This window comes from Haemaphysalis longicornis, unplaced genomic scaffold (genome assembly GCF_048455015.1).
Source record: "Haemaphysalis longicornis isolate Haplotype H1 unplaced genomic scaffold, Haemaphysalis longicornis Haplotype H1 scaffold_5, whole genome shotgun sequence".
In the NCBI taxonomy this organism is placed as follows: Eukaryota; Metazoa; Arthropoda; class Arachnida; order Ixodida; family Ixodidae; genus Haemaphysalis; species Haemaphysalis longicornis.
The window spans coordinates 3001777-3014078 of NW_027526385.1; the positions used below are offsets into that span (position 1 = coordinate 3001777).

General features: G+C 46.0%; 1 protein-coding gene across 1 annotated transcript; it reads right to left on the bottom strand.

Moving 5' to 3' along the window:
* Positions 1 to 604: 604 nt before the first annotated feature.
* Positions 605 to 9969, bottom strand: LOC144137806 (ixochymostatin-like). Its single transcript, XM_077669797.1, has 4 exons — positions 9813 to 9969; positions 6674 to 6901; positions 3741 to 3964; positions 605 to 739 (listed from the first exon to the last, which is right to left on the bottom strand). Exons 1-3 carry the CDS (start codon positions 9868 to 9870, stop codon positions 3756 to 3758), a joined length of 495 nt encoding a protein of 164 aa, XP_077525923.1. The 5' UTR covers positions 9871 to 9969; the 3' UTR covers positions 605 to 739; positions 3741 to 3755.
* Between the last annotated feature and the right edge of the window lie 2333 nt (positions 9970 to 12302).

Sequence of the window (12302 nt, forward strand, 5' to 3'; positions counted from 1 at the left end):
ACTTCTAACAGCTTTCACGTTGTCTGGAACTTGCTTCGCAATAGAATTTTGCCCCATTGAATTGCTGTACACAATGCGTGGGAGGGTCTACTAAATTATCTTGCTTGACGCTCTGTGCACGCTCCTTCACACTGTCATTGACGCTCCGTCCCGTCTGTACTACGTGGGACTTGCCATACGTCTGGGGACTACATACAACCTCTGTAACACCGCCCACAAAGGGTTTTGTGTGTGTCACTCAAAAACGTACGCACAAAAAGACACCGGCCGTGCACAGAATCAGCATTATTACGCAGAATTCGACCATTATAGCTGTTCCTGAAAACGTTCACGTTAAGTGAAGCATTTTGCCTTTGATGTTTTCTTAGTTTCCGTACAGCAACCTCTTGTGTCAATCTATCAGACAATGTCCACTCGTAACAATATACTCTAGCTTACTCCCCGTGATTTTTCTAATTTTTTTCCTGCTATTGGGTATTCAGTTAAGTGTTTAATGCAGATTGGTGAAGTGTGCTTGGGCATATCTAGCAGAAGCAGGAATGTTTTTGTCCTTACGTTACTATAACATTCCTCAAAAATTCGTTCGACGTATACGACACATCAATAGCTGTGTTACGACGTTTATTTCGAGTACAATTGCATGTGAGCGTGTGAAAATTACAATTGCGTTTTATTTTCGCAGTTCTTTCACTTTGTCCAGTCCTCCATTTTCGTGGTTGAGGTCTCCGATGACGAAATCCTGCATGGAAAAAAGTTCAGTGTTTGAAGAAAGGCTGATAACGAAACAGATGTGAAGCCAGCTGCAACGTCTTAAACAGCCGCCTCTTTTAAATGGCGTGATGGCTGCCGCACATTCGTCTAAATTCGATGTCTGCCTTTTAGCTTTGCTTAACTTGATACCTAACTACCAGAGGAGTTTAAATTTGAAAGAAAACACAAAAACTAAAAGAGCGTTGCCACGAATTCCACTCTAAACATCGGAACGCAGGGAAACTAAAGTTTGTTATTTATTTCTTTATTTTTATTTTTATTTATTTATTTATTTATACTGTCAGCCCAGTTTAGGGTTATTACAGGAGTGGGAGGTGACAATACGCTATGGTTGCAGAATGACAAATAAAGTACAGTTCAGGATGACGGGAGGACATTCAGAAAGTACAGGATGACAAAGAAAGTACAAACACAAAGTGCAGTTGGAAATACGACATGAAGGCAATTGAAACATGCGATACAAACACAGGTGATGACATTGTTGACATTTGGCCACTTGATTGGGCGCGTACCTATGTGCTCTTGAAAAAATATAAAAAAAATCATTTATACATGACGTCCTCACTGGGGCGTCTGACAACATATTCTATTGTTTTATTGACCTATCATCTGTGAAATGCTTTTAACGATGGTATCGTTCAAGGATCCCCACTTCCGTGTATGGCAGGGAGTAATTCACGCATTCTTCCAGCTTCGCACGAAGTCAGAAGTGTCTCACTGAAGCGTTCGATACCAATAATGCAACGTGAATTAACTTATATTGCGTGAAAGCTGAGGTTACTTACTGGACACCAATATTTTCGTCGTTTCCAGATAGGCTGGATGGACGAAGGCCGTGGTTGAGCTGCAATGTCTATTTTTTCCGGAAAAAGGTTACCCTGTGCGTAAAAAAACTGATCAGAGAAGACGAATCATTAAATATGGCTTGGCATCTTTTCACAGAAACTTGAAAGTTAGCAGCATAATACTGGTCTGGCGTGACTTTAAATGCGATAAAATGACGCAAATTATAACAGCTCAGAACATCCCCTATTCTCGCAATCTGGTAACTTAAAGGGACCCAGAAAAGCTTTGTGAAGGTGGCAATCAAATGCATTCAGGTGGTAGAACACGTAACGGGGGATTTTTGAGCCAAGTGTGAACCCCATACGTTGTACGGATAATTTGTAAACAATTTTTGAAGATCGCCTTTCTCAGCCGATGAGCGCGCCGCCGCAGTGAGCCGACCGCGGTTGACGCAACGCCGACCGCGGCTGACGCAACGGCAATCGCGGCTGACGCAACGGCGAGCCGCCCCCCTGATTCGGCCGAACGTCGGCCGCCGGCAACGTCACCGCCATTGGCTTCCGGCTGCTCTTCCTCCTTCCTGCGCGATCCCGAGGCAAAGGCGGGTCTGCAGCGATTGACGCGTGCCTAGGCGCAGGAATGTAGCTAGCGGAGAACGGAAGTCGAGCGTCGCGATGTCGCATGGCTATTCCCAGTGTTTCCAGCTGCTTTGAAAGAAGCAGAGAGGGAGGAGGAATCGATCGGCAAGGGGGGAGAGGTGCACTTAATTGCTTCTGGCACAGCTAATACTGAATGTAGATCAATAATTCCAACGGCATTGCATCGCTATATTGGTACTACGCGACAATAAAGGCCTTTTATAACTTTTACAAAAGGCATTTCTGGGTCCCTTTAAAGCTTATTTCACGCCAAGGCTGTGGATGGCTACTCGCAGTGAGAATCAAACCATTGTCGTTCAGCAGATTCTGTTCTCATCACCGTGCTCAGCATGAAAGGCTTCTTTGAGGAGGGCTTTACGGTAATTATTACTTGAAACACAAACAGAAGACACCACCCTGGTAGAACAGTGGAAGCTTGCTGGCACCGGGGCATGATATCGCTAGCACAATGTGGCCTATTTTTTCAAGGGTACTACGATACACAATCTGCAACTGATGGTGCACCAAAAGTGTGTGTGTATACGTCAAATTTGCCTTGAGTTTCAGCCGTGCCGGTTGTCGCTCAAAAGTGGGCGCAGCGAAACGGAGAAAGGGCAAATGATAACCCAAGACGTGTGAGGGGAAGTGGCGAGAAAGCAAGGAGCCGACGAGCAGGTGTGGGGAGTGCGTGTAGTGGTGCAGATGTTCGGGTGAAGAGGCACTCGCGGGGGATTGCCTACGACTAGTGATGACGTAAGCTCTGACGTGCAGGTGTTGTGTTAGTTCAGGGAGACGGCGCGCCTCGGCGGCATCAGTGTCCGGTCTACTGATAAGATGGCTATACATAAGACAGTGCTCTTAGAAAAGCCAAGTTAAAGCTACAGAAAATACAAGTTAAGGCTATAGAAAAATCAACTTAAAGCTATATAGAATGTCAAGTTAAATATATGAAAAAACCAAGTTACAGGTAGTCAAGACCAGCAGCTGCGCTGTTTCATTAATCTTGGTATCTCAATTGCAAAGGTTTCCGAATTTCTTTCTGCTTACGATCACCTTTCGTGGTAGGGGGATTATTTATCTGTCGACCACAATGTTATACGTTTTTTTAAATGACTATTCATTGCGTACGCGGAAGGACTTAACCACGAAGGTTATACCAAGTGTGCACTTTCAGTCTTTGAAATAAAAACGCAGTGTTGTCTCTTTGCTTCAATTAGAGTTTAGGAGGAGTGACGCGGGTGACCACCACTGCCCTTCACGACCAGAAACTACATGCCTTCTCAATCTGTCCCTCCAGCATTGTTAGTAAAGAGTATAATACGGCATCGTCTGTCTGGGGAGCGGAAGGTATGTTTCTTTATACCAGGAAGAGAGAATAAATGCTGCTACAGAGCAGCGGGGGTCGTTACTATGATTTAGATGAGGCGAGTCTGCTATCAAATGCTGGTCAGTTTCACTGTACCTTCGTTTTTGCAGATATCCCTGGGCACCATGTTTTACCTATTAATTTGTAAGTTTATTAAACAGTCCTCGTTAATTACTCACGAAGGGCCTATGTCACTACTCCGACGGGGCGGTGGGGCACTGGTCCTCGGTGACACAGTTGCCCTGGGCGTTGCGATGGAACCCGTTGGCGCAGTAGCATCCCCGCTGGCAGTCGGCCGTGCAGGCAGGCCCGACGGTGCGCCTCTCGCACGTGGTCTCGGCGCACGAGCTGCTCACGCACACTTTCCACACCTCGTTGAGGCCGCACTCAGGGTGAGGGTGAGCTGCGGACGGGAAGAACGCAAGGGCGAGTCACAGGTCCGGTCATCAAGATAGCGGAGGGAGATTGGGTCGTCCCTCGTGCCCCGCCCGGTCACGCTCCGGGGGCTAGATAGTGCTCCAGCTCTTGCCTTCACGACCAGGGCGGAACCCTGTGCGGTGATCCCCCTGGAGCAGGGCTACTGTAAATAAAGTCCTTTTCTCTCTCTCTCTCTTGGCGGGAAGCGTACTGTCTCTTTGAATGCTTCCCAGATAAAGTCCTCAAGAGCTTGCATTCACCTCTAAATTACCGTCCTATTTCTATAACAAGTGTTCCATGCAAGATTCTAGAGCATATAATATTCTCCGTGCTTATTAACTTTCTAGAAACAAATTCATTCTTTTCATCCAGTCAGCACGGTTCCCGTAAATCATTTTCTTGTGATACCCAGCTTATTTCATTTACACATGACATTTGTGCCGCGTTAGATAATGGATTTCATATTGACACCATCTTCTTAGACTTTTCTAAAGCATTTGATCTTGTTTCTCACCAATTACTTTGTCATAAATTAAGTGCCCTCAACATTGACCGTAATATTATCTTGTGGATTGAAAACTTTTTGTCCAATCGAACACAGTTTGTCTCTGCTAACAACTTTGATTCTGCTCTTTGTCCGGTCACCTCCGGGGTTCCGCAAGGCTCTGTTCTCGGACCTTTGCTTTTTCTGATCTATATTAATGACTTGCCTAACTCCGTAACATCCTCAATAAGGTTATTTGCCGATGATTGTGCCATTTATCGTGTAATATCATCAAATTCAGAAACTCTAACATTACAGTCTGACCTAGATAAGATTTCTACTTGGTGTGATACTTGGAAGATGCGTCTTAACAGCCAAAAGTGCAAACTAATGAGAATTTCCCGCAGTACTGCTCCGCCTAACTTACACAATTATCGCATTATGGGTTCTGCACTCGAAGAGGTCACTTCTTATAAATACTTAGGCGTCTACATGACATCTAACCTTTCCTGGCAGACTCACATTAACCATATCACTAACAACGCCAACCGCATGCTTGGTTACCTCCGTCGCAATTTCTCAATGGCCCCAGTTAACGTAAAGCTACTTCTCTACAAAACACTAATACGCCCTAAGCTTGAATATGCCTCTTCTGTCTGGGACCCTGGAGTAGAATATCTAACAAATGCAATAGAATCCGTTCAAAATCGTAGTGTACGTTTTATTCTTGCTAACTACTCTCGGACAGCTAGTGTAACATCTATGAAGACTACCTTAAACCTCCCTCTACTCTCACACCGCAGGAAACTAGCACGATTAGTTCTACTCCACAAAATTTACTATTACAATCCGGAATTAAGAAGTCAACTTTTCTCTGCACCTTCTTACATATCGTCTCAAACTGATCACCTGCATAAATTATTCGTTCCACAGTGGCGCTCTAATTTATTTTTCTACTCATTTATCCCAAAAACCACCACTGCATGGAACCACCTCCCCGGCTCAATTGCTAGCATAACCGATTTGTCTGCATTTAAAAATGCTATAGAAAAACACTTTAGCTAATCCGCGATTTTGTTTTTTTTTTATTTTTCCTGTTTTTGATACCCTTTCCTGTCTTTGCATTATGTATCAACTCCACTCCCTTCTGTAACGCCTTCGGGCCTTGAAGGTACAATAAATGAAATGAAATGAAGAGCTTCTTCTTGGTTGGAGACATCAGCGTTTCATCGGGACGTTCTGGATTATTTGGCAGCGAAGATGTTTATGGCCGGGGTTCTGTCAACTTGTCAGTTTTTTGTGTCCACCAACACATCTGAAATACGTCTTGGAGAAAAGGCAATTTTATCGCGATTGCTCAGCAAAAAAGGCTGCAACTCTCGCTTTATGAAAACCTTTTCAGAAGAAATTATAGTACATTTGGCCGCTAAATTGACACAATCATCACTCCAGGTTGAATTTACTTGTCGTAAGTAGCTAGTTGCCAGTAAAGTTGTACGCGTTATAGAATTCCCGTCTGCTGTCAATGCATGGTTTTGTAGGGGAGGGAAAGATGCAGTACCTAGTTTTTCCCTTAGAACAAAACTCTGGTCGTTCCAAGTTTCGTTCAATAATCAGAAAGATAGGGTCAATGCCATTACCGTATGACGAGAAAAATAAATACGTGTACATTCCCTAACCGTGTCTTTTACGTGAATTTTGTGAAGCTTTGCAGGTCATCCGCATTCACTGAACAAAATGGCTGCTGTTTTCAAATATACAGTTTCTTTCTGTCTACAAGTAACAATGCTTTCCTTCACCGCTTTAACCAAGGTGTGTGGGCTGGTAAATGCAACCCAGAATTTGTACGTGACTAAGTCCAATGAGCTGCGAATGGCGGATCGAGAGGAACAGCACTGCGTCATGCTTCGAACGAGCCCCGTGGAAAAGCAAAAGTTATCCCCAAGCGGCAACAAAACGCGGCCAAATCAGACGTTCGCACAAGAAGACCAGTTTCGGTTCCTTTCTTCTAAGTGCGTACTCTTAAAAATCCACCACCGACATTCACTACATTGAAAACTTTTTTATGCAGCGAAGCTCGTCCCGATACGTCGAGTGCGTGGAAGCACTTTTTTGTTTTTGCGCTGATGTTGCTGACCAAGGGAGCGCCAGAGCAGGGCTCGAGCTGAAATTTCCTGTAGTGTGCTTCCCATGGATTGTGAGCGTACGTACCGTGCCTCCTGGGCGGGCACTGGTCCAGGGTGATGCAGTTCCCTTCGGCGTTGCGGTAGAAGCCCTCCGAGCAGTAGCAGCCGTAGCGGCAGTCGGCGGTGCAGGCGGGGCCGACCACGGGCCGTTCGCAGGACGTCTCGGCGCAGCTGCCGCTCACGCACCGCTTCCACTCCTCGTTCTCACCGCACGGCTGGGGTTCGGGAAACCCCAGCGAGATGCCGCTGCCGCCTGCGGACGCATAACATTCGTAAACATCTTTATACTATGCACTTTGACATGCTTAAGTCGTTAAAATTTGCCTTTGCTTCAGATTTCGCTGCCTGCCGTCTAGCTGTATCTTCTGGACTTTTTGTATGATAATTTCATCCTGTGACCTGCGCTGGAGAGCACTTACATACAGCCTAGACCGGGCGCCGTCGGTGGCAAGACTGAGGTAACAAGCAGCGCCGAAGCAGCCGTTTCACCCTCGTTTAGTCATGTGGTACCGCAGCGGCGAGGCACTGAGCGAGTGAAGCAATAAGAAAGAAAGGCGCAGCTTGTGCTTCGGGTTTGAAGATCACGTGCGACGTGAGAAATAACTTAAAATATGTAGCGTAGTAGAGCTTTCGCTCTAAATGATGCGCACGTGCGCTGTCATGCGATTAAAGGAGCACTGACACTAAGTTTTCGCGTTGTATTTTTTTTCGGCGTTATGGGTGCCTACCGGCCCACTAATCATAGGAAGGGACATTAGACGGTCGGTCGCAGCGTAAATAATTATTTACGCCTATTCGTGTCAGTTTCATTTTAGACGAAACAAAAACCGAGGCGCCCGCCAGGATGCTCGCAACGTCACCGTTCTTGTCGCACCACTGCCGGTGTGGACGCGCGCTCGTGCTCAGACCGGCCGTGGTCTCCACAATCACCATTGCATCCGGGCAGCGTGACGTCAGTACCAGAACCCGTGACGTGTATACACGCGCGCCAGCTGCAGCCAGAGCGTTGGCCACGTCACGGGGTCCCTCACGCCATAAATTTGGGGACAGGAGGAAATGGCGCCATGCTGATGCCGATTCGAAAGGGCATCCGGACTGAGCTTTATCGTTCGAGAAAACATTAAAATGGATTTCAAATAAGTTATAGTAACGGTTACTGTTGAAGCTTGCTGGGAGATATCTCTATGTACAACGGAAGCCTTTTACGTAGTTTTCTTAGCTTTGAAATTGCGTGCCAGTACTCCTTTAAGGTCAATGTGTTCAAGGCGTGTACCTCAGCGAAATGTGCCCGTATCGCGGAAAGAGTAAAAAAACCGCGTCCTTGGTGAATTTCGGGCGCCTAATTGTTATAATAATGGAGGTTGAGACTATGGGAACCTTTGAAATTGATAAGGAACAACTAAAGCTAAAGTTCAGAGAGAAAACCGTTCTTGTCAGACGTCTTGAAAGCTTACTTTTCCGCACTTCTGATGTGCTTGCGGAGAAGCCTTCTTCGGGCTGCTGAGTACAAAAAAGAACTTGTTGGGGGATGTGACAATAGTATGGCAATATTCATATATAATCAGTGGTGGTAAAAAAAAGTGGTGTCACTACGCCGCGTCAAGTTCGTAACAAAAAGGGAAGAAAAAAGCTTTCCGCGTGTCTGCTCACTTCGCTGCAAATTTCGTCGAAAGAGGATAATGTTCAGCCGGCGCTGCCACGTAACCTGTCTTCCCGCTCCTCCCCCCCTCCCTCCAAATCTTCCATGCTCTTCCTCTCCCGGTTCGTTCCTGCGAGGATAGGCACGGGGCAGATTCGCTGAAGTGAAGTAACGTTTTAGGTGCGGAGCACCTTAAGACCTCCCAATATCCGTCCGCGTCCATCCGTGCGCACACCAGCATCAAGCGAAAATCAAGCGAAATTCGATTTGAGCCGTGAGTTTCAGTTTCATTTAGGGAATAATCAAGGGTGCAACTCACGGCTCAAATGGAATGACGGCCAGGGAGCAAATTGGATGTTTTTTCGAGTCCCCGCACTCCGTACCCTCGCCATCGTCCATGGAGTGGAGAAGCTGCCATATTTTTGGTCATTCCCCTGCGCACGCCCCAATTATTGGGAGCTTTCGTTACCTGTTGAACTTGGAATGCCGCCACGAGGTCTAGGTTCGACGCAAGCTGCTTTCGTGTTTCTGGGTGTAAATATTGTTTTCAACGCGTATTTGTATAATGGCTAGCATAAATATCCAGCGCACATTTACATTCAATTAAACGAACAATGCAGATGTCCCTGATGTATTGATGTTCTGTCTCAAATATGCCTCATCTTTTCTTTTTCCTGAACAATCTTGACAAGTATGAAGTGTTTTTCCAGTTTTAGTGGTTTGGAAAAGTTTTCCTTATCTATAAACCTCTCATTCAAGTATTACTACAATTTTTGGCCGGAAGGCTGAATCGAGGGGCGGACGGATGGACAGACAGACAGACAGACAGGCAGACAGACAGACAGACAGACAGACAGACAGACAGACAGACAGATGGATGGACGGACGGACGGACGGACGGACATTTCCGGGTTTAAGTAGACAAAGACGACCGACTTCAAAAGCAGCCGTGTCTCGGCAAACCCAGAAGCGGCAATCGCACGGCGTTACGAAGTACGCCATTAGCCCTGCGACCGCTGCTGAATCGTCGCTCTCGCCATCAAGCTGGGCTTGCACTTCTATATCCCCGAACTCAACGAATTTCGTGCGCCGGGAACCAAACGTGTCGCTGGGGAGTCGATACCACGGTTACGTAGAGACGGTAGACAAGTAACCCAGTTAAACGCGTGACGGTTAAAACTCAAACCGCCTCACTCGGAGATGTTATTACAGAAATTACCAATGACTGGTAAAAAATTATTGTTAGGCCTTCCGTCAACTGAGTCGTTAAGGTGCCTACAATTACAGGGTTACTGTTGTGCTTAAGTCGAAATTGTTCTTAAGTTCTGCTCAACGAGATTCCAGTGCCTATCCCCTACTGCGGTAAGTATAGAAGACAAAACCCAGCAAAGAGATAACGTTAGTGTGTCTCTACGTTTACTCGGCTTCTTTGAAGAGAAATTTTGTGGTTACATACAAAATATTTATGGCAAACGAATACAGCAGACCACAGGGAGCCTCACACATTCAGCGTGCTTCGTCTCACCTGTTTCGTCAGCCCAGGCCACTGCCACCAACGCTGCCAGCAGAATGAAGCACTTCATCGTTGAAACTCGCTGCGCTGCCTTTACTCGACACTTCGAAACAACTGATGCCAGCGGAAGCCGCCTGCGCGCTTTTGAAGGCCTCGGAGGCGCCGCAAAACACGAGGGGCAAGCGCAGAAATAAAAAAAAACAGACCACGTATTTTTGGGTAATACTTCCGCCTACAGTTCAATCGCGGAAAACATACGGGCCATGACTTCAGGCGTGGGCGCGACGACAAGCTGCTGCTTTCTAGATTACCCGTTAATTGTTTTGCAACAAATGTGTTCACGTATCAGTCGATTCGGTTTGAAGTCACGCCCAAGCTTCCTGCCATTTAGCTCGGTGCAGCGCAGCCCTTGGTGGCCACCGAAAAGAAAATGACTTCCTGCGGAAGCCAATCCCGTAGCAGCAATGTCAAGCGCGCATGAAAGGCGACCAATTGTATTTTTTTTCTATTCTGTTTCTACAAACGCGCTTCGTATAGTGTTGACGTTCAGTGGACGCGCGTGCAAGAAACGAGCATCCTGCCAACTGAGCTGGTTCGTGTGCGACTGAGGGGAGATCAGCTCCTGCAGGAGGCAATTAGGCCCGGAGATTTGGCGTCAGCGGAAGGCCGTAATTGTCATGAAGGACGTCTGGGCGAGTGATCCTGATGGGAAAACACAATGTCAGACGTTCTTGGAGAGGCCGCTGACTGTTGCTGTTTTGCAGCTATTCACGGGGCTTTGAGCTTTAGAATCCCTGCTGCTGCTAATGTATTCTTAGAGAAATAACTCGTGAAAACTCGCATGTGCACTGTACTTCGGCCCAGCTTGGTATGCTCCAATGGTATTAAGTAAAAACAATGTTCAGTAAATCTACGGACTGGTATACCGGAACATATATCACTCTAAGAAGACCCCACCGGTCGTCTTCACAACCCAGCACCCTAGAATGACCAATTGGAGTATCTAAGTGTGCAAATTCGGCAAATCCGCAAGCTCAAAATATGAGTTAACTACTACTGCTACTACCACTACTTACTTCAAAATTACAGGGTATTATAGTCAAGAGTTCGACGAACGTTCGTCTGGTCAGTTATCATGATGAGAACGAAATGCGGCCACTGACCAAGTCAAGGTGAAAAACACAGAGACGTTTCGGAACCCGTACGGGTTCCTTGATCACACTGATCAAGGAACCCGTACGGGTTCCGAAACGTCTCTGTACAGGGTATTATCCAGCCCGCATTAGCCTCATGGCTTGTGTGCGTCACTCGGCAGCCATAGGAGGACGCGACTCCGAACATCCCGAAACACAATAACTGAGCAAGGGCTGTCCTTAAAAAGTAAATAAGAGAAACAACCAGTGAAAAATTCCAAGGGACTTTTTTTATCTATCATAAACACCAACAGCATTAGCACGGGGCATTAATAACGCACACACGCACAAAAAATTGTTATAATAGTTTTAGACACATGCATAACAGCGCAATGCGCTCGTTAAATATCTGCAATAAATGACCTCAAGAATGTTTTCACCGGCTTCATGTTAGCAGAGTCCTTCAGTGATCTGATATTAGTTGATTGCAGGGTTTAACGCACAGACGCAACGCAGACGATGAGGCGCGTTGTAGTGGAGGGCTCCGGATTAATTTTGACCATCTGGGGATATTTAACGTGCCCCGAAATGTCGTATACACTGGCGTTTCTGCTTTTAGCCTCCATCAGAAAAGCGGTCGCCGTGGCCGGGAATCGAACCCGCGACCTCGTGCTCAGCAGCACGCCTTAGCCACTGAGCCACCGCGGCAGGTGCTCTGATATTTGTGACGGCTGGCTCCGTTTTAATTGTTACATAAATGCGGGGCATAAAAGGTACGGGTTCTTTTCACTCAATAAGTGTAAACACGTAGCAACACAAACTTTTCAATGTTTCTTTTAGACCTAGCTGTAACACTCGAAACTTTGATATGATTCTGATATAGATGTTTACAGAATGCACCAAACATAAATTGCTTCCCAATAGGTAAAACGTCCTTTTTAAAGTGTTTCATAACATCGTGTTTCATAACATAAAGGCAGGACTTTAAGTGTTTAAAGTGTTTCATAAAGTGTTTCATAACATAAAGGCAGGACTGAAAATCACCATGGTCCACCATGGTGATTTTGTAGTATAAGTGAGGTTGTAGGCAGTTTTATGGAGGATATTGTTACGAATATTTTTAAAAGGAACCCTCCTAAAGTGCTATAAACCAGCCTTTTTACTGGTGCTACAAATACAGCGCGTAGCATACATGGCTGCGCACATTGCTCGAAGACGTTTGGCTACGTATTCAACGTGAATGCTCCATTAAGTGCTTCCCCAAAATTCTAAGTATTTGACATTGTGTTGAAGTATTAGCAGAGAACAAGAATAGTCATTGCATTTACTATCATGGAAACAAATGAGATTTGTCTTCGATATATTATAT

Excerpts from the sequence above, each read along its gene's own strand:
- LOC144137806 (XM_077669797.1), bottom strand. The coding sequence starts at position 9,870 with ATGAAGTGCTTCATTCTGCTGGCAGCGTTGGTGGCAGTGGCCTGGGCT. Across the intron at positions 6,902-9,812 it reads GGCCTGGGCTGACGAAACAG|GCGGCAGCGGCATCTCGCTG; the intron begins GTGAGACGAAGC and ends ATGCGTCCGCAG. Across the intron at positions 3,965-6,673 it reads GTGCCCGCCCAGGAGGCACG|CTCACCCTCACCCTGAGTGC; the intron begins GTACGTACGCTC and ends TCCCGTCCGCAG.